General features: G+C 47.4%; 2 protein-coding genes across 3 annotated transcripts; one reads left to right on the forward strand and one right to left on the reverse strand.

Moving 5' to 3' along the window:
* Positions 1–6706: 6706 nt before the first annotated feature.
* Positions 6707–11674, reverse strand: Mrpl27 (mitochondrial ribosomal protein L27). Of its 2 annotated transcripts, none has more exons than XM_090350980.1 (4): positions 11604–11674; positions 9165–9296; positions 8788–8855; positions 6707–7109 (listed from the first exon to the last, which is right to left on the reverse strand). In XM_090350980.1, exons 1-4 carry the CDS (start codon positions 11641–11643, stop codon positions 6903–6905), a joined length of 447 nt encoding a protein of 148 aa, XP_090207106.1. In that variant the 5' UTR covers positions 11644–11674; the 3' UTR covers positions 6707–6902. The 2 variants fall into 2 exon arrangements, with proteins under 2 accessions (XP_090207106.1, XP_090207107.1); XM_090350981.1 differs by having other exon boundaries at positions 9165–9290; positions 11604–11669.
* Positions 11675–11719: 45 nt separating this feature from the next.
* Positions 11720–20841, forward strand: Eme1 (essential meiotic structure-specific endonuclease 1). The gene is made up of 9 exons (XM_090350982.1): positions 11720–11771; positions 12529–13325; positions 13412–13539; positions 17474–17560; positions 17655–17776; positions 17974–18094; positions 18301–18416; positions 19588–19777; positions 20228–20841. Exons 2-9 carry the CDS (start codon positions 12554–12556, stop codon positions 20402–20404), a joined length of 1713 nt encoding a protein of 570 aa, XP_090207108.1. The 5' UTR covers positions 11720–11771; positions 12529–12553; the 3' UTR covers positions 20405–20841.
* Positions 20842–21446: the final 605 nt, after the last annotated feature.

The raw sequence follows: 21446 nt of genomic DNA on the forward strand, positions 1-21446 counted from the left end.
CTCTACTATGTAAGCCACAGTATCACTTCTAGCTTTTTCTGAGTAACTTATTGGAGATAAGAGTCTCAAGGACTGGGCCCGGGAGTTTGGCCTAGCGGTTAAAGTGCTTGACTAGCATGCACAAAGACCCGGGTTCGATTCCTCGGTATCCCACAGACACAACCAAACCGGAAAAAGTGGCAGAGACAAGACTGCGACGGCGACAGAGAGCGAAAGAAGCGAGCTGAGCTGAAGTGAACAAAAAAAGCCCAACCGAGTGGTGGCCGGAGCGAGCGGGGCCGGAGCGAGCAGAGCCAGGAGCAAGCGAGAGCTGGCCGGGCCGGAGCGAGCGGGGCCAGAGCAAGCGAGAGCTGGCCAGGCCGGAGCGAGCGGGGCCAGAGCAAGCCAGGGCCGGAGCGACCCGGGCGCCGAGCGGAAGCAAGCTGGGCCAGAGCGAGCGGGGCCGGAGCGAGCGGGGCCTGAGCTAGAAAGGGGGCCTAGCCGGGCCGGAGCGAGCGGGGCCACAAAGAGAAAGGGGCCAAAAAAAAAAAAAAAAAGTCTCACGGACTTTCCTCCCCAGGCTGGCTTTGAACTGCAATCCTCAGATCACAGCCTCCTGAATTACAGACATGAGCTACTAGTGCCCAGCAGGTTTTATACTCTTGCTTGGCTTTTTTATTCAAGGGCGGTGTTCTGCCACATGAAATAAGTGATTTGGGGCTAATGTGGAGCTGGGCTGTAATGGGACAGCCTCTCCTCTGGTAGCCAGGGGACCCTAGAGCAGGGATGGAGCTGCTCTTAGGCTTTTCAGCATATTCTGCCCCTTGCCAAGAAAGGCAGGGTGTCCGGGCCTGAGAGATGCAGTTTCCCAGGAGTGCTCGTAGGTGTGCCCTGCACAAGTGGGCCTCACGAGCAGTGTAAGAAGACTGTCAGGGCACTCCCGCTTCTGGCTTTTAATGGACAATAAGAACCTCTTGGGTTTTTCTGCTTAATCTAGGTTCAGACCTCAGTCCTCAGATCTCAACCTCCTGAGTATCAGCATCTAGCGACCCAGGGGTTTTCACTGGTACTATTTTGATAGAAAAGCGAGATGAAGGTCTTATTGCTCTATGGCAGAAACCGTTTAGAATCTATCCAGGAACCAGCAGGCATGGAAGACCTCTCAAGAACCCTGACCTTGTCACTGGGCCAGGCTATCTCAGACATGGTCTGCTACTTACACTGGAATGCGTGCCTGTAAAGCCCTGGTAACTGTTCTAAGACCTGGGAGAGGCAAACCCTATGTTTGGTACCTTCTCTCCCTTTCTCAACTCCCTAACTGCTTCAGTATTAGTTCTGTGTACCTTATGTGGTGTGGGTGCAAGAGAGGTTTGCAGATGTCTAAAACTACCCTATCAGCCAACCACACTGGCTTTAGCTCAGCTCGGGAATAAAGGGCCAATTCCTGTGCAGGCTGCCCTCATCGAGATTGCCAAGCTACCAAAAGAGGGGGCTCCTAACCAGTAAAGCACAAGGTGAATTTTATAGCTACTGCTCTGACCTGGCTACCAGTCTCAATCCTTACATCCCTTAGAGGCAGGCACTTTTAAGATCTTTGTGTAGCTTATCAGGACACAGGTTAAGAGCTGTGATATGTTGGGGGTGATGGCAGCATGTTTCAGAGGGAGGCAGGAAGAAGAGCCCCCCCTCCTGTCACTCAACACTCCTCTTAAGACCTAGCTGAACAGGTAGAATAAAAGCACACAAAGTGACAGGAGTAGTGGTAGAGTGCTCACCTAGCATGCACGAAGATCCAGGTTCGATTCCTCAGTACTACATACGTAGAAAAAGCAGAAGTGGTACTATGGCTCAAGTGGTAGAGCTCTAGCCTTGAGAAAGCCCATGGACAATGCTTAGGCCCTGAGTTCATGCCCTAGGACTGGGGGAAAAAAAATAGCCAGGCACGGTAGCTCACACCTATAATCCTAGCTACTTAGGAGGACCTGAGGATCCTGGTTCAAAGCTAGCCCAGTCACTCAAGTCCGTGAGACTCTTATCTCCAATTAACCACTAGAAAAGTGGAAGTGGCACTGTGGCTCAAAGAGCAGGGCACTAGCCTTAAGCTGAAGAGCTCAGGGACAACACCCAGGCCCAGAGTTTGAGCCCCATGACCAAAAAATAAAAAACAAAGTACACAAGCCATTTTTGGTCCAGAAGTGAAGGTAGTTATTTTTTTTCTCATTTAGCATTTGTGGTTGTACCCTAGCCTCTACAATGTTAAGTTTTGTTTCTCAACATCAACTCTTAGATCAGTAAAAAGAAAAATTGAGCAAGGTATTGGTGATTTATGGCTGTAACCTTGGCTTTTCAAGAGGCTGAGACCTGATTATGGCTTGAAGCCAGCCTGAACAAGAAAGTTTGTGAGACTAATCTCCCAACCTTCGAAAAGCAAGAAGTGGGATTATGGCTAAAGTAGCACAGTGCTGGTCTTGAGTGCCAGGATAAGTTCAACTCAATATTAGCATACACACAATTTTTAAAAAATTACTAACTGGCTTCAGTGCATACCAGAACAGGTAGATTGCTGGCCCAGCACAAACCAGCAAAGTTACCCAGGCCATGGCTGTCCAGTGTTAGGTACAGTGGTTCCAAGGGCATTGGTTTGCTAATTTAAATGGTTCACACTCATCTTCCCTTGCCATTCTCCATCCTATCATACCAGATCCATATTGCAGTCTCTTGCTGTAGTCCTAAGTTTATGTTCTTGTCTAGCCCAGACATTGCCCTTAGTGTGATTTTGTCCTTTGAAGGTTGCAACCCTGCAGTTGTGTGTTTGTAAAGCTTCCTAGGTGATACTTGTTTGCCAACAAGTAGAATGGAGTCTAGCCTCAGCCCCTCTGCTCTGGCAAGCTTGTCTTGGCCTTACTATTGGGTTGGAAGTTTTGCAGGACCTGGGATCAGACTCCATGACTCAGATTCAGAGGCAGGCTTCAGTAGGAGGCAAATCTACAGGATGAGGCCTTCTGCACCATCCTTTCCTGTTCATGTCACTGAAACACTACTAGCTGTGGGAACTCCTGACATTGTTCTTGTTCCCTTTCTCTATGGTTAGCTTAGCCTTCAGCCTTAGGCTTTGAAGTTTCTTTGCAATCCCACTGAAGTCAAGACCAGAATTTGGGCCAGGCTGGAGATGGGATGTGAATGGGTTGAAGTGCAAGAAGGCTGGCATCTGAGCTGCATAATGTTTGCACTGGAGAGCCTGGGAAGAGGCTTTTGTATTTTGTCGCCCATGTGTTTGGTTTCTAGGGCAACTATTAGAGGCAGAACCAAGACTAAAGGACAGCCAACTGGCACCAAGAGCTCTCAGTTACCTGGACCAATGAGAAGTAAGGTGGAAGGTGATTTGAGACTAAGAACATAGATCTGAGCAGCTGGAGCTCCCCTAGGTAGTGATCAGGCATAACAGAAGCTGAGTCTGTTTTAGTCACCCCCCCCCCTTTTCCTGGGGGGGTGGAAGAGAAGCCCTTGTGGCTGCCAGGCACAGAATACTAGGTCATAGCCTGGTATCCACCAGGATAAGCACAACAAGAGAAAGCTATGCACAGATGCCTGGCTCTAGAGGAAGTTGATAAGTCTGGGCTGGGATTCATGGAATGGATATGGACCCAGTGAGAGGCTAGCCCTGAAATCTGCTGGTTGCTGTCAAGGTCAAAGTCCTTTCTTGGCCCCATATAATGGGCAACAGCTCCTGGACACAGTCGCAAAGCACTGACCAGGACCTACTGCCATTCCAAGCCACAGGACTGGGGCAAAAGTGCCCTCTCATTGTAGGCTAGACTCCTAGCCTCATCAATAGATCATCTAGAGCATGTGTCTCCCAAGCCACTTGGGAAGAATGCTGTATATGGAAGCTCCGTGACCCTGGACTACCCAGTTGTACATTGCCACTCTTTTTTCTTTTCTTTTTTTTGTCATGAGGCCTGGAACTCAGGGCCTCAACACTATCCCTGTGCTTTTGTCGTCAAGATTAGCAATCTACCACTTTGAACCACAGCACCACTTCATTTTCTGGTTGTTAATTGGAGATAAGAGTTTCTCAGACATTGCTGCCTCGGGTAGGATCTGGGATTCCCAGATCTCAGCCTCCTGGGTAGCTAGGATTACAGGCATAAGCCACCAGCATCCGGCAGCATTACCAGTCTTAAATTGCAGCAGAAGGCTGGGTTCCAAATATTCTCTGCTCAGGCTTTTAAGTTTTCTTCTGCCACCTCAGACCCATTCTTCGGGTGTCTGCTCCTTTCTTCTCTAATGTGTACCCTTGTGAAGTTCCTCTAATACATACAGCTCCTTCCCTGGGCTGAAGGAAGCAAAAGTAGCTCGGCTCTATCTCAGGGAGTTGGTGCAGGAACAAAAGAGGGCTGTCTGCAGCTCAGTTTGCTTTGTCTGTGAGGCTAAGTAGGCCCTTCCCACACTAACTTCCAGCGCAGAATTCTAATCTAAAAGGAGATGGGCCCATGCCCAAAGGCTCAGGCTGCCCTGGCTAATTCTCTGGGGATGGTAGTGTTCCTGCTGCTACCATGCCAGCGCCGACTCCACTGCTGTCAAGTCAACCACTCCTGCCACTTCATGAATCTCCACCAACATAAGCACCCCTCCCCAACAAGTCCAAGCCAGCAATTCCAACAAAAGGGCCCCAACATTCGAATTTAGGAGAAGAAATGTCTTGTAGGAAAGGGTTAAGGTCATCTAAGTCAGGCCCCTTCCTGGCCATTATAAGGCAGTATTCTGAGCCAAACTTTCAGGGCACATAAAAGATCTTTCCCTTGCAATCCAGCTCCTAAGGCAACATTAGAAATTTAAACTGCAGCCTCCATGGCTGACCCAACTGGCACCGACCTGGGATAAATTATGGGGTCAGACAGAAGTGTGTTCTCTAGCTCTCCTCCAGAGGTCATCAGAGCTGCCTCCAGGTAGGGAGTGGGCCTGGAGAAAGGAACAGAAGATCTCTTTACACTCAAGTGCTTTTCAGAAATGCTGGGGGCCTGAGTTTTGGCCTGCAACTTGGAGAGGACTATATGGATGGGGAAAGAGGTACAGGGCACAGAAAAGTTTGGGGGCTCCTGAATACATCTTAAACCCAAGCACACTTCATGATTCCCAGGACTGATCCCTCTCTCTCTTAGCACTGGCCCCACAGAGGTCTAGCTAACAGAAAGGTGCTCAGTGCAGGAACAAAAGAGGAGAATGTAGGTGGGGAAGGATCCTTGAGGTGTCACCTAGGAAGGAGAGAAAAAGTGTGCACCAATGTCCTGAAACCAGAGTGGGCCTGTTGTGATTGGGTAAATAAGAAAGAATTCAGGCCTGTAATGCTAGCTACTCTAGAGGCTGAGATCTGAAGGTCTTGGTTCAAAGCCAGTTCAGACAGATAAATCCAAGAGACTCTTTATCTCCAGTTAACAATTTCCAATGAATGGGCAAAAAGTTGAAATGGAGATGAGGTTAAAAAATAAGTCAAGAGTTGGGCACCAGTGGCTTCACACCCATAATCTAACTCAGGAGATTGAGATCTGAGGATCACAGTTTGAAGCCAGCCCAAAAGGAGTCTGTAAGGCTCTTATCCCCAATTAACCACCAAAAAGCCAGGAGTGGAACTATGGCTAAAATGGTATAGAGTGTAAGCCTTGGGCAAAAAAACTAAGGGACAGCACCCAGGCTCTGAGTTCTGTCCCTAGTACTGACACAAGGAAAAATAAAGAATTCAGGAGAGATAAAGTGGTGATAGATTAAGGACACCTAGAGGGGTTTCTTGAAAGGAAGAAAAGAGGATGGGACCCTCAGTCTTAGGCTCACTGTTCACAAGGCCCTGGGTGGAAGATGGGTAGGATGTTGGATGCCTCTGAGTCTTTGAGCCTCTTTGTTACAGGGAATCCCAGAAGGGTGAAGTATTCTGTATGGGGCTATCTAGGAAGCACCAGCTGTCACAGTGGCAATCAGCTTGCTTGTCCAGCTCTGGGTGTTTCCCAGAAGGATTTGTCAGCTGATAATAATCAGCTTAAAGCTGATTGTTAACTTAAAGCTCTGGGTCTAGGGCCAGGAGTGTGGCCTAGTGGTAGAGTGCTTGCCTAGCATGCAAAAACCCTGGATTTGACTCCTTGGTACCACATACACAGAAAAAGCTGGAAGTAGTACTGTAGCTCAAGTGGTAGAATGCTAGCCCAGGCCCTGAATTCAAGCCCCAGGACTGGGGAGAAAAAAAAAAGCCAGAAAAGAAAGTAGGTTCAGTGTATCCAACTGTTCAGGGGCTGGAAGAAGCCATCTGTTTCTTAGCCATGGCTGAAGCAGTCATTTGCTACCTTATTGTGGAAAGACTCATTTTCAAGTCAGGTGGGTGCTATATGAGCCTCAAGGGTCCTGCTGCCTCATCCTGCCCAGGTCGGGGGAGGGTGCTATGCTTAGGCATACAGCCTGCTCCCTCTGCAAGTACCAGGTGTGGAACACAAGTGTATTTCTTCCTCTACTGCCCCCTCCTCTCACAGGCCAGAAATTGGACTTTTAGGAAATCCATGAGGGAAGAAGCAGTGACACCCTAAAGCCCAAACTCTCCCCTTCCTTCCCTCTAAGGGTCAGTGACAGAGCAAACTCCTATATACAACCACTTCTCATTTCCTCAATGACATGCCTCCGTCCTGCTTTACCCCCTTGAAGTACATGGGAGGATAAGAATAAACAAAGCAGTAGGCAGCTCATCTAAGTTTGTCCCCAATACACACTGGGAACTCCAGCCAGCTTTATTGAGCTTCAGACCTCCTAGGGTATTCCAGCATTTCAGAGTCCCCACAGCCACCATCCAACAGACTTCCTCTGTGGCAGCTTGTTGTCACCTTAACCCTTGACTTCTGATGTCACCCTCTCCTGTCACCTGGGCTCCAGTATCTGCCCAGGACTCAGAGCATGGCTACCAGTTTGAAGGTGCCCACAGGTTTGGCAGGAACCACATGGACAAAAGTCTTGTAGAGCACAGCACCCTTGGGCAGCCTGGTGACCATATCCACAGCCTCCGAGTTGTTGGGGTTGGGCACATACACCTCTTTAGTGTAGCGAACTATTCCTTCTTCCAGGGCATACAGGTACTTCTTCTTCCCCAGCCCCACCTGCAACACAGACCTGGTCAGCTGGAGGGACAAAGGGTCCATCCCAGAACCTCAGACTTCTTCCTCAGAGGCAGGATCTGACGCAGAAGAGGAGATAGAGAGCTCCACCTCAGGTTCCTTTTCCCATTATTTCTTTGCATTTCTTTGCTTCTACTTATTTACTGAATCCATAATAGAGGAGGAAAAAGAAAATTCCATTAGCCAATCCAGGTGGCCGTTCTATCCCAGGGGGCTAATATCATAGTCAGTCTCTACAGCTGGTCAGAATCACACTGGACAGATTCTAAAACCAGGCACAGGAAAATGCTGCAATTCAAAGCCACTGGAAACATGTTTTTAGACTTAAAGCCAGGTATGAGGACACACACACACACACCTGTAATCCCAGCACTAGGCTTTTTTGGGGGGAGTTGGTCATGGGGCCTTGAACTCTTTTTGCTCAAGGCTAGCACTCTACCACTTTAAGTCACATCACATCCAGTTTTTTGGTGGTTAATTGGAGATAAGAGATTTTCTTGCCCACTTTGGCTTTGAACCATGATCCTCAGATCCTCCTGAGTGGCTAGGATAACAGGTGTGAGCCACCAGCGCCCAGCTAAGTATTATTTTTTTTCTGTTTTTTCATCTACAAATGAGAGCAATATTGTTTTATAAGATCCTCTTATATATAAGTAGTAATCATAAAGACCTTAGAATACTACCTAGCTCAAAACAGTAAATCTTGGATTATAGTATAGCCATATATCCAATATCAATATCATGTACATTATCAGTTTGCATCCAATTAGCTTCTTTGAAATAATTATAAATTATAGTAGTCCTTTATTAAAATTGCCAAAAAGTAGCTTGGACATATTGAATGCTACTCAATGAGAGCACTTGCCTGGCATAAGTGTAGGTTCTGGATTTTTGATTCCTAGTACAGAAAACAAATTTACCAATAAAAGCATGAGGGAAGGGGCCAGGAGTTTGGCCTAGTGGTTAAAGTGCTTGCCTAGCATGCATGAAGACCCGGGTTCGATTCCTCGGTATCACATACATAGAAAAAAGCCGGAAGTGGTGCTGAGGCTCAAGTGGTAGAGCTCTAGCCTTGAGAAAGTCCAAGGACAGTGCTCAGGCCCTGAGCTCAAGCCCAGGACTGGCAAAAAAAAAAAAAAAAGAAAGCATGAGGGAAGGGGCCAGGACTTGCCTAGCATGCACAAAGACCCAGGTTTGATTCCTCGGTACCACGTATTATAGAAAAAGCCAGAAATGGTGCTGTAGCTCAAGTGATAGAGCTCTAGCCTTGAGAAAGCCCAAGGACAGTGCTCAGGCCCTGAGTTCAAGGCCCAGGACTGGCAAAAAAAAAAAAAGAAAAAAAAGAATGAGGGGGCAAAAACGGACTACAATAGAAACTAAGAAGCCTGGCGCAGTGGCTCACACCTGTAATCCCAGCTATTATTTTTGGCCCTGCTACTCTCTTAAGTCTCTGTCTGGTGTTTCACCTGTAAAGTGTAGATGACACTCACCTAATAGGGATGTGGTAATGAGATAAAGTAGAAATAGGAATTAGCAAAATGCTTGGCATATGGTAATTACCCAATCATTGCAAATATTTCCATTACCACTGTGCTTAAAAGTATTAAAAGTTCATCCTAGAAAAGAGACAAGGAAGGTGGGGGGTTACAGAGCAACTTACATGAGCACCTGGGTGCCAGCGGAAATGGCGCTGAGTCCCAATGATGTTGCCAGCATGAACATAGTGACCTAGAAGAGAAGCCCACAGGTATGCTAACTGAGCCCAGAACATAGCAACACAGTCTACTGCTAAGAAAGCATGCTGGTCAAGTATTCCTGATCAATAACACAACATAAGCAGAACCCCAGCATCCAAGAGCCTCTTCTCTAATGGCACAGCTATGGCTCCTCCTGTTCAGGCACTCTCATACCTTCTCAGAGCTTATGTGCCCCTTCAATCTAGTGCTACATGGGCCGAGGGAAAATCCAGCCCAGGTACCCTTGCATTGTTTCCTAGCAGCAGGGGCAGGGCAGGGGTCAGCTGGGGTACATACTTACCTTCCATTTTCTTGATGCCATAGTGTTTGCCTGGTGATTTTCCACCGAGGTTTTTGGAGCTACCACCAGTTTTCTTGGATGCATATCTAACAGCAAGAGCTGTAGTTGGACTGGGACTAAGCAGAGCTGTAACTACCAAGAAAATAGAGGCTGTGTTCACAAAGATCCCTAAATAGATTCTTAGCTTCTACAGACATTAGGCTAAATTTACAGGTTGCAGGGGAGAAAGATATGTAAGAGGGACAAAAACGCTAAGTGTGTTGGTTTTCAGGGGACACCTGGAAGTCCTCCTTCTCTAGCACCTGGCTCAACATTAATTTTGAAAAGGAAAGTGAACTACAAAAATCTGCTAACATGGAAGCCCCTCCCTGTATGACAAGCCTCTAGGGCTAGTAGTCACTGCCATCAGGACACCTAACACAGAGATGGTTTGTGGACCAGGGTCTTTCGAGAACCTTTGAGGGTGTCTGAAGCCTAAGTTCAGAGTTTGCATTGCATGCATTTGTCAAGTTTTCATAATTTTAGGACACAAATTGGTTATCAAAAAGGACCAGAGATACCTTACAAAGAACCCAGACACCAGTAGCTCACACCTGTAATTTAGGAGGCTGAGATCTGAGGATTTTAGTTCAAAGCTAGCTAACACAGGAAAATCCCCAAGATTTATTTATTTTTTACCAGTCCTGGAGTTTGAATTCAGGGCCTGAACACTGTCTTTAGACACTTTTTGCTCAAGGCTAGCTAGTGCTCTATCACTTGAGCCACAGTGCCACTTACGGCTTTTCTGTGTATGTGGTTCTAGGGAATCGGACCCAGGGTTTTATGCATGCTAGGCAAGCATGCTACCACTAGGCCATGCTCCCAGCCCAATCCAATTACCTCCAATTAACCAGCAGAAAATAGTGGAATTAACCAGTTGAAGTGTGGCTCAAGTGGTAGAACACCAGCCTTAAGCCAAAAAGCTATGTAAGAATATAATGTGCCCCCAGCTCAAGTTGTAGTATTAGGATGGATGTGGACTTGTATCCACGCACACACACACACACACACACACAAACTACAAAAACTTATTAAATGCTCAGAACCAGGAGCTGCCTACCTTTAAACATCTACTCATTCACTCACTTATGAATGAGTGCCTGGGATTTTGCTTCACCTACCTTACCTTCCTACGCCCCATCTTTCTCCTCACTGTAGATGATGCCATGATGTAAACAGCTGCTATAGCAAAAATCAAGTTTTCCATCTGGTTTCATGCATCTACTCATTCATTCATTCATTCATTTATTCTGCACTGCTAGGGAAAGAACAGGTACTCTAACGCTGAACTACATCCCATGACTGTCCTATTTTAAATTATAAAAGAACAGCAGTTTGCTTCTCAAAATATAATATTAGGCCATGCCTATAATCCTAGCTACTTGGGAAGCTGAGATCTGAGGAACATGGTTCAAGGCCCGCCAGGGCAGGAAAATCCATGAGACTCTTATCTCCAATTAATCACAGAAAAAGCCAGAAGTGGCATTGTGCCTCAAATGGCAGAGCGCTAGTCTTGAGTAAAAGGAGCTCAGGGACAGCATGCACGTCCAGAGTTCAGGTCTCAAGAGGACCAGGACGGGAGGGGGGGGGTCTTAATAATATTAGATCACTCTGTACAGGGCTGGTTTTCCAAAGTTTTGGGGGGCTGTAACTCAATTATATCCTCAGAGGCCTTCTTTAACCATCTAATTGAGACACATACTCATCCTTTATTTCTTTACAGCACTTGTCGTAATTTATATTTTATTTATACGTATATATTTTATTTATTAGCTAATTTTCCAGAAAAAGAGCAGACCAGGAGTTACAAAGTCCAAGTCTGCAGGTTTGGCACAAATAAATCTTAAATCTGTTGAATGCGGGCGTTCAACGGTGACCCTCAGACCTCTGCCTGCAGAGCAGCTAGGATTACAGGAGTGAGCCACCAGCGCCTGGCATGAATTAACTAACTTCTCTTAATAATTATTTTTGTTTCAATGTATAGAGGGGTTACAGTTATATTCGCCAGATAGAGGGTGCGTTACTTCTCACACACTGATGTCCCTTCTTATGTTTTTGTCCCCAGTTCCCTCCCCCCATGCATTAACTTTTTTAAGTCTTCGACATAAACGCAGAACTGCACATAAACTCCGCAGATCCTCGGAACCCCGACGCCTGGCCTCGCCCCTCCCCCGGCACCCCCGCCCCTCCCCCGGCACCCCCGCCCCTCCCCCGGCACCCCCGCCCCTCCCCCGGCATCCCCGCCCCGCCCCGCCCCGCCCCGGACGCGCCACGTGCTCGGCGCCCCAGCCCTTCCAACCTCGCTTGTCCGCACATCCCCCACCGCGGCCAGTTTCCACCCACACTCCCAGTCCTGCCTCTCCACTCGTCCTCCCTGGAATTGCTACAGTGTCCGGTTACCGGCTGCTCGCGTCCTCAGCGCCAGCACCGCCGACGCCATGCTGCTCCGACCCTCACTTCCTAGCTGGGAAGTCCACTTCCGCTACCGGGAGATCGACTTCCGGGTTACCGGGAGATGGACTTCCGGGTCGGGCGTGGCTGTTGAAAAAGTGGCGGGAGAAGCTGCAGGTGAGCGCTGTGGGCCGCGGGCCCCGCTCGGGCCCCGGTCCGCAGGGGCTTGGTGGTTGGGGCATCCCGGGACGCAGGCAACAACCGCCGGCCTCGGAAGCGCGGAGCGCGCCCTCGGTGGTCTGCGTCAAGCGGGGTCTCCAGGCGCCATCTGCGGCCCAGGGCGGGGTCAGGGAGCGCTGAGAACAGGAAGCTAGGCCTGAGAAGGGAGTCACAAAAGGCCACCTAGTGTAGAGTTGTGTTCCCATGAAGTACATATTTGTAGTGATGATGACATGAAATATCCAGAATAGGCGATAGATGTTTAGTTGAAGAGAAGGGACAGGGGCTTTGCTGACTGCAAGATCTCTTTTTGAGGTGATAACATGTGTTCTGGAATTAGTGGTCTTAGTAGCACAACCTTGAATATACTCAAACTCGCTAAGCTTTTTTCGTTTTTGTGGGGACTGAACCCTTATTGAAGCAGTCTGCCATTGAGATATACAGGCTTTTCATGTGTTTTGGAGAAATTCACCCCATCAATCATTCTTCCTTCTCCCTTCTCCCTACCTTTTGAATGAATTTTACATTATTCTGGTTTTATAACATGCATGTAAAGAACGTCGATCATGTTCACCTCCTCTCATCATTCACCTTTCAAAAGGTGACTTTGAAGTTTTGTATTTCTAGCCAAGTGTTGGTGGCTCATGCCTTTGTAAAGCTTGGCTATAAGAAAACATGTATGCTATCATCTGTGTCTCATTTCTTTTCCTTTTAGGCAACTAATGTGATAGGACATATTGATGGCTGTATTACAGTCATCCCTCTCACTGGCTTCCACAGAGAGTGATTCTGAGGAGTTGCCAACGTTTTCCTTTCTGAAAAAGGTGCCATCTTTAACAAAAAGGAGGAAGACTGAGAGAGTGGAGAAGATTATACTGGTTGAGACTTCAGATTCTGAGGCTTCTTGTCCTTCGTCACCAGTGTTGGAAGATCTAGCACGTTTCCCAGACACAGATAAAACACTCACACAAACAGAGCCTGTCAGAGTGCTAAGCAGTGGAAGTGAGGATGAGGATGAAGAGGAAATTAGACCTCTGGCTGAGAGGCTGACCTGTAAATTTTTGACACACAAGCAGCCAACTTCCAAGGACTCCAGCTCCCCAGTTAAAACTATTTTGGAACATCCCAGTGACTGGAAAAAGCCATTTCTAAAGATCCCTAATGTTTCCCTCCACAATAACTCAAAAAGAACAACAGATACCCAAGACCCTATTTCAGAGAGTCCATGTCATCAGCTTTTAGCTTACCAATCTACCTGCCTTGTTCAGAGCAACAGGTTGGCAGAAACCGAAATAAATCCTGACACCTTCCCACCTGAGAAGAGAACCAAAACCAAGAATAGGCAGAAAGTTCAGAAAAAAGGTTCTCAGAGATGCCAATCACAGAGACAAGCAAGCTGGAAAGAAAGCACCCCAAGACAACCAGAAAGAAAGAAGACAATACCAGTCAACAGCCTGAAAGCTCTGAGGCCAGAGGAATGCTTAAAGCACATCATTGTGGCGCTGGATCCAGGTTCTCCTAATATCTTTCTCTACCCTAAGCTGAGCTCTCTGCTTCCTGGACCTCTCCACTGACAGGCCCTTTCCCATCCGTTTCAGTGCTTTTGCAGATGGAAGGTGGGGGACAGCTTCTCGGGGCGCTGCAGTCCATGGAGTGCTGTTGTGTGATTGAAGCCCAGGCTGTGCCTTGCAGTATCACATGGCGGAGAAGGGCAGCGCTGCCTCAGGTAGGGCTAATGGTTCTTCTTTTTTTTTTTTTGGTGGGTCATGGGGCTTGACCCATGGCCTGGATGCTGTCCCTGAGCTCTTCAGCTCAAGGCTACCATCCTACCCATGAGCCTGGGCACTGTCCCTGAGCACTTCAGCTCAAGGCTACCACCCTACCTTTGAGCCAAGCCCCCACTTCCCATTTTCTAGAGGTTAATTGGAGATAAGAATCTCAGGTCCTTTTGTGCCCAGGCTGGCTTTGTACCCTGAATCTCAGATCTCAGCCTCCTGAGTAGCTAGGATTATAAATGTAAGCCACCACGCCTGGCTTGGGCTAATAGTTCTAGCTAATAGTTCTTCCCTTCCTACTCTTTAGAGTTACATCACAAATAGTTTGTTTTTTAAAAAACAAGGCTAGGGCTCTACCACTTGAGCCACAGCACTACTTCCAACTTTTTTCTTGGTATGTGGTACCAAGGAATCGAAGCTGGGTCCTTGTTCTTGCTAGGCAAGCACTGTACCACTAGGCTAAACTCCTGGTCCAATAGGCTTTTATTTAAAAAAATACACACACACACATAAAATTTGAGGCTACATCAGGGAAACAGATGGTACTTTGGATAATTTGAGGAAGATTTAATAAAGGAACTGGGTTTTTTTTGTTTGTTTGTTTTTTGGGGAGGAGGTGGGGAGGAGTTTGGCCTAGAGGTAGAGTGCTTACCTAACATTCACAAAGTCCTAGCTTTGATTCCTCAGTACCACATACACAGGAAAAGCTGGAAGTGATACTGTGGCTGAAGTGGTAAAGCACTAGCCTTGAAAAAGCTCTGGGAATCCAGGAGTGGTAGCTCATGCCTGTAAGCCTAGCTACTCAGGAGGCTGAGATCTGAGGATTGAGGTTCAAAGCTAGCATGGGCACTAAAGACCCTGAGCCTCTTATCTCCAATTAATCACTAGAAAACAGTAAGTGGGGCTGTGGTTCAAGGGTAGGGCAATATCCTAGAGCTGAAGAGTTCAGGGAAAACCCCTAGGCCCAGGGATAGGGCAGTAACCTTGAGCTGAAGAGCTCAGGGACACCACCCAGGCCCAGAGTTCAAGCCCCAGGATTGGCAATAAATACGTAGGTAGGGTACAACAATAGCTCCATCTTGATAGCATAAGTGAGAGTTTTTATATCTCAGTGCTGGTGAGATTTCAGATCAGATAATTCTTTGTGAGCAGCTAATGGAGCCGAGGGCTAGAGATGGTTCTGTGCACTATAGAATGTGTTAGCAGCATCTGTGGTTTTCACCCACTAGATGCCAATGGTGTCCCTCCCAATTCTGACAACCAAATATGTCCTTTATGGGGAAAATTGCCCTTGGTTGACACCCACCTGCAAAGCAATTAACCCATCCCTGAGCCTGAAGAGATAAAGGGAGGAAGTGGTTAGCAGAATGTGTAAGAATAGAACTGGAGAGGACCACTTTCAGAGAAGCTTTGACCTCACTCTCCTCTTTCCCTCTAGTCTCACACTCCACTTTCTGGCTGGCAAGTGGAGGGCACAAGGGCCGTGCAATATCTGTAGCAATTGCCTCCTTGCACAGAATGGGTCAGAGGAAGATAATCCATCTATATCTGATGACTAGTTCTGTAACTGGGCTTTGGGAATTGGGGCTGTGTTTGAATCCTAACCCTATGGCTTTATTGCTGCAACTGCAGACAAGTCATCTTGGTGTCTCTGTTCCCTTGTGTGAGACAGCGTTGCAGTGTTATAATCAGTCTCCCTGTAGTGGTGTGTGTGTGGCGGGGAGTGTTCAGCATCTGGGAGTAAGCACACAGAACCTATTTCTGCCTGTCTAGGCTCTCCAGGTTAGTGCACTTCCAGTACCTAGCCTTCCTCTTATTTGTGACTCTAAGTTCTCTTTATTTTCAACAGTTAGGAGATGAAACATTAAGGTTTTTTTCCCTTTCTCTCTCTCTTTCCCTCCCTCCCCCCCCCCCAGGGGAGGGGGGCGTTGGGTCTTGTAACTTTCTCAAGACTTGTTTCCACATTGTTTACATCCGGTGTTAGCAAACTTCATATTCACAGTGCTGTTTATCCTCTCAAGGCCGCTTGTTTAGGTGTGGTTATCCTGAGGGAGGAATTCCCAGCAAATCACAGGTGGAAAAATAAATAGGTGCAGAGACCTTAACAGCCTGGTTCAAGATCACAGCCGAAACTAGAACCAGAGCTCCCAGTTACACCCTGCTGTACTGGGGGTCTTGCGCTTGTTTGTAGGGCCCAAATCAGAGAACTGGAAGTTCTGCTTCCCAGTCACTATGAAATTGTGCTGCTGTAGGATCATTGGCCCAGAAGCAGCCTAAGCTTTGTGTTCTGGCTCTGATGAAGAAAGCGAAGGTGCTCTCACTAATGGAGGTTTCTCCTGGGACTTTTCTTTGTTATTCAAAGGTTTTTACGTATTTGTAAGGCCCACCCAGATCTTAGCATACAGATTCAGAGCCAGAGTTGTTTATTTGTTCCCTCCATACCTCTATTCAAAGTGCATAGAACAGAGGCTGGGAGGGCTGGGAGTTTGGCCTAGTGGTTAAAGTGCTTGCCTAGCATGCACAAAGACCCGGGTTTGATTCCTTGGTACCACATACATACAAAAAAAGCCGGAAGTGGTGCTGAGGCTCAAGTGGTAGAGCTCTAGCCTTGAGAAAGTCCAAGGACAGTGCTCAGGCCCTGAGCTCAAGCCCAGGACTGGCAAAAAAAAAAAAAAAAAAAAAAGAACAGAGGCTGGGAGTGTGGCCTAGTAATAGAGTGCTTACCTAGCATGCACAAAGCCTTGGGTTCGATTTCCTGGTACCACATATAGAGAAAAAGCCAGAAGTGGTGTTGTGGCTCAGTAGTAGAGTGCTAGCCTTGAGGAAGCTCAAAGACAGTGCCCAGGCCCTGAGCTCAAGCCCCAGGACTGGGAAAAACAAAAACAAAGCAAGCATATAAAATGCATGAAACAGCCAGAATATTCAATGTACGTATATGTATATGATAAAGAAAGTGAGAAAAGTGAAATGAGTCAGGAGCGAGAACCATGGATAGAATGACTTTGATCGAGAAGCACAGGACACGTGGGTGAACATGTTAAGTTGTGACTACCCCACCACCCTGCTCCCTTATATATCTTTTATTTATACCTTTTGAAGCTCAGAGCGTTTTGATTATTGTTGTTCTAATGTATAGAAAAATTGGGCTGGAGCTGGGCATGATGGCTCATGCCTGTAATCTTAGCTACTCAGGAGGCTGAGATCTGAGGATCGAGGCTCAAAGCCGGCCCAGGCACTAAAGATAAAGACCATGGAACTCTTATCTCCAATTAACCACTAGAAAACCAGAAGTGGTGCTGTGGCCCAAGGGGTAGGGCAGTAGCCTTGAACTGAAGAGCTCAGGTACAGCACCCAGGCCCAGAATTCAATCCTCAAGACCAACAAAAAAATAAGAAAGAAAAGAAAAAATGGGCTAGGGCCGAGAGTGCCTACCTACCAAACTCAAGGCTCTGAATTCAAGTTTAAGTATTGCAAATTAATATTTAAAAAAAAAAGATACATAGGGAAAAGTACATAAGGAAAAGAAAAACTTGAGTTACTTCAGATCTTTCAGCATGCTGATGTGTTCCTTCCTTTATCCTCTGTGTGTGTGTTTGACCTGAGGGTCAAACCCAGGACCTGTGCATACTAGGCAAGTCCTCTATCACTGAGCTGCCTTTCCAGCCTTAGTGTTCATCTCTTCTTCCATGTCTGTTGAGATACTGTGCACCATTGAACCGTTGAAGACTGGGAAGAAGCTGGTTCTTGTTACTATGATGTCATTCGAGAAGAAATAGATGATGCATAAGGGGTGGAGAGTTTTACACCTGCAGCACCTGGGCCACTCATGGCAACCCTACACCTGTTGACTTCCCTCACTGTCCTGTGCTCTGGACCCTTTGACAGGATGGCGAAGACTGGGAGGAAGAGCCCACAATCCTTGTGTTGCTCATGGCAGAGACTTTTAAGTCACTGGTCTACAACTTCAAGCAGGTGGGCAGGGCCAGAGGGATAGGAATGGACATGGAATGATGCCCAGCTCTTACTGGGGAGCAGGTGGTAATGCCCTTTGTGCCCCTTCATACAGGGAAGTCCCAACAGCTCCGAGAAAGAGAAGGAAACCCTTCGTGGTTTCGTAACTGACGTCACAGCAAGGACAGAGGGAAAAGCACTGTCACTGGTGATTGTGGACCAGGAGAAATCCTTCAGGTTTGAATTTCCCCTGACATTTAAGTGCTAAAGGGGCAGCTCCTGAGCCAACAAGGGTGAGTTTATTCACCCCAGCCACGAATCTTGTGCAAGACATGCCCCTGACAAGCCTTGTGGTATATGCTGAGCCACTCTTATGCCTCTTCTGGCCCAGCTCACCTGGAGCTTCTGTCCTTTTATTTTCTCCCCTGCTCCAGTACTCAGAATCCTCCAAGGAAAAAGAAACAGGGAGCAGCAAGTAAACAGGCCAAGGAAAAGAAGCAACAGAGACAAGAGCCCAGCACAGGCCTCGTGGTATCCAGGGTAGACATGGAAGAGGTAAGAACTTCCTGTGGCCCGAGTCTGTTGGTTGCATACTGGTAATTTAACCAGATTTCCTTCTGAGATGGAATAAAATGCTCTCTAGAGAGCTTTCTTCTGTGTTGGCTCCCAAATGGGAAGCTGAGAAGTTGGGGTAAAGCTACAGTGAAGGGTGACTTTCTAGTCTCCACGTTTCCAATCCATTGTTACCTTGGGGTTTCTAGGCATTGGTGGATCTGCAACTCCACACAGAAGCCCAGGTTCGGATTGTACAGAGTTGGAAAGAGCTATCTGACTTGGCCTGCATGTTCACAAAAGCTGTGGCTGAAACACCGTTCAAGTGAGTGTCCTGGTACAACCAGCATCTGTGCTGAGTCTGGGCTTTACCCCTGGTTCTTCTAGACAAAGAAAAGGTCTCTTTTCCATAAATTCTGTAGCTAGCCCATTGCCTGTTTGGAGGCAGAAAGAGCTAATGTCATCGTAATACTTTTTGGAACAATACTGAAGCCTAGTCTCTGTGAAACTTTTTTTTTTTTTTTTGCCAGTCCTAGGGCTTGAACTCAGGGCCTGAACACTGTCCTTGGGCTTTCTCAAGGCTAGAGCTTTACCACTTGAGCCACACTTCCACTTCTACCTTTTCTATGTATGTGGTACTGAGGCATCGAACCCAGGTCTTCATGCATGCTAGGCAAGTATTCTACCACTAGGCCGAACTCCCAGCCCTGTGAAACATTTTTTTTATGTGCAGGTATGCATTCTGCAGGTGATGCCTCATTACCAGGATCCACTATCAGATCACTTAGTAATAAGCCCTCGCAAGGCAAAGCTCTAGCCTACTTAGTTCAAGTTTTCGTAGTCCTCAGAGACAATCCTGTTCAAGTCCGATATTTTATATTTGAAGCTGGAAGATTGGCAGGTCTTAAGCTTTAATTAGCAAGTGAGGACCAGAAAACCCCCAATTACCTGACATCCAGTCCCTTAGGCAATACACAGCCCTTTCAACATTAAGCAAAAGAATTTCCTAATGAAGGACAAGATGATACCTGGCTATCTCGTTGCCTCTGTGGTACTGAGGATGGAACTCATGGCTTTGTGAATGCTAGGCAAGTGCTCTACCATTGTGGCACACTTTCAACCCATGTGTGTGTGTGTGTGTGTTGAAACCCGTCCTGGGGTTTAAACTCAGAGCCTGGGCGCTCCCCCTTAGCGTAGTGCTCTGCCACTTGAGCCACATCTCTACTACTGACTTCTTAGTGCCTGACTGGAGATGAGTCACAACTTTCTTGTCTAGGCTGCTCAGCCTCTTGAGTAGCTAAGATTATAGGCATGAACAGTGCCAGGCTCAAGACATAGTTTTTAAGGCAATTGTAACTAACACTGTACTTAGCTCTAAAGTGATGACTCAAATCACTGAAGAAAACTCATTGGCCAGACCTAACTTTTTCATTCTCCAGTTGAGGGGGATAGTTGTCAGAGTAATTAATAACCTAGCTCAACTATGCTGTTTGCAGGAAGCTTAGAGATCAAACCAGCTTCTCCTTCTGCCTGGAGAGTGACTGGGCTGGAGGGGTGAAGGTGGATCGTACTGGCAGAGGACTCACACTGGTCTGGAGGAGGCAGATCCAGCAGCTAAACCGAGTCAGCCTGGAAATGGCCAGTGCCATTGTAGGTGCTTATCCATCCCCCCGCCTCCTGGTGCAGGTATGCTGCTTTAAGGGTTGCCACCCCCAGCTTTTTTTTTTTTTTTTTTTGGTCAGTCATGGGGTTTGAACCCTGAGCCCTGTCCCTGAGCTCTTTAGCTCAAGGCTTACCACTCTACCACTTGAGCCACAGTACTTCTGGTTTTCTGGTGAATTGGAGATAGTCTCATGGACTTTTGTGCCCAGGCTGGCTTTAAACCGTGACTCAGCCTCCTAAAATAGCTAGGATTATAGGTGTGAACCACCGGTGCCTGGTCCCCCAGCCCCTTTTGCCCTCAGTGGGATGACTTCACATTGTTGGGGGCCCACATGTCCTGAGTATCAGGGGTATGGGTTGGCTGACTTGGGCAGGGAAAATAGGTTTTCATCGCTAATCCAAGCATGCCAACTTCCCAACTCATGGACAGGTGATGACCCTGGATGGTGTGGTATAGTCATTTACCATTTTCAGGCTTACCAACGATGTTGTTCAGATCAAGAACGCCAGAATCTGCTGGCAGATATCCAGGTACGTCGAGGGGAAGGTGTGACTTCTACCTCCCGCCGTGTTGGGCCAGAGCTGTCCCGGCGCATCTACCTTCAGATCACCACTTTGCAGCCAGACCTCTGCTTAGACAGCACTGACTGACATAGCCAGCCGTCACGGACAGGAGGAAGCCTGGAAACCTGACAGCTTTGGACCTGAAGCACCTGCTGGGCACAAGCCTCGGTGAGAGCTAGTTTCCTTCACCAATTTTGTTCTCCCAGCTCAAAAATCTATGACATGGACAAACCATCCTGCCCAGCCAGCCCTCAAAATACAAAGGAGCAAAGACAGACCACTCAGACATGGATTTAATAATTGTAGAAATCCAAAACAATCAGCATCCAATCTCAAAAGTCGGAGTGAACTCTCACCTGCAGGTTGGCCTGACTAGGCTCAGCCACTGAGCTGCCTCAACCAGCCAAGGAGCTACGACACTAGGAGGAATTCTGCGTTATCATGTCACCATTATGTACTATGTGATTGTTTAGCTTTAATAAAGCATTTGTATCAATGGCTCTGGAGCTTGGAGGAAGACTAAAGAGTGTGTAGTGATTCTGAGAAAGGTACAGACCTACGCAGCAGAGCTATGGTTGCAGGAGAACAAAGTCCTTTCTTCCAGTTTCAGACAGACCTATCCAGATGGACCACGAGGGCTAAAAGCTTGGACCCTGCCCTCTGTCTTAACTGATGGGGCCCTGCTCTCTCCAGGGAGGAGCTTGAAACTGGGAGTTTTTAAGCAATGAGCACCGTGACATGGTCACTTCTGATCCCTTCATCCAGCTATTACGGCAAGAGAATGCTTGTGTAGCAGCCAGGAGAATAAGCCACTACCTCATTTGTGCTTCTCTTCAGTTATGCAGTGCTTTTCTGCTTCATGAGTTAATGTTTCCTTTCATTCCTTCCCTTCTGGTGCAGGTCTAGAGCAGTTCTAAACCTGTTTCTATAAAGTTGCATTTTCAGGTTGCCTTTGAGGTATTTTGTCACACCAAGTAAGATGGCGCAGTCACAAGCAATGCAGCTTTGCAGAGATCTGCCTCCTTACTAACTGGTAATCAGGGAGTTAATGCTCTAAGACTGAGCAAGGAGCCAGGCCAGCTGCCATTTTGTGAAGCCACACAGGTTGGGGCAGGATGCCACAGGTGTG

The sequence above is a fragment of the Megascapheus bottae genome, chromosome 17, assembly GCF_031878675.1.
Source record: "Megascapheus bottae isolate mThoBot1 chromosome 17, mThoBot2.hap1, whole genome shotgun sequence".
NCBI lineage: Eukaryota > Metazoa > Chordata > Mammalia > Rodentia > Geomyidae > Megascapheus > Megascapheus bottae.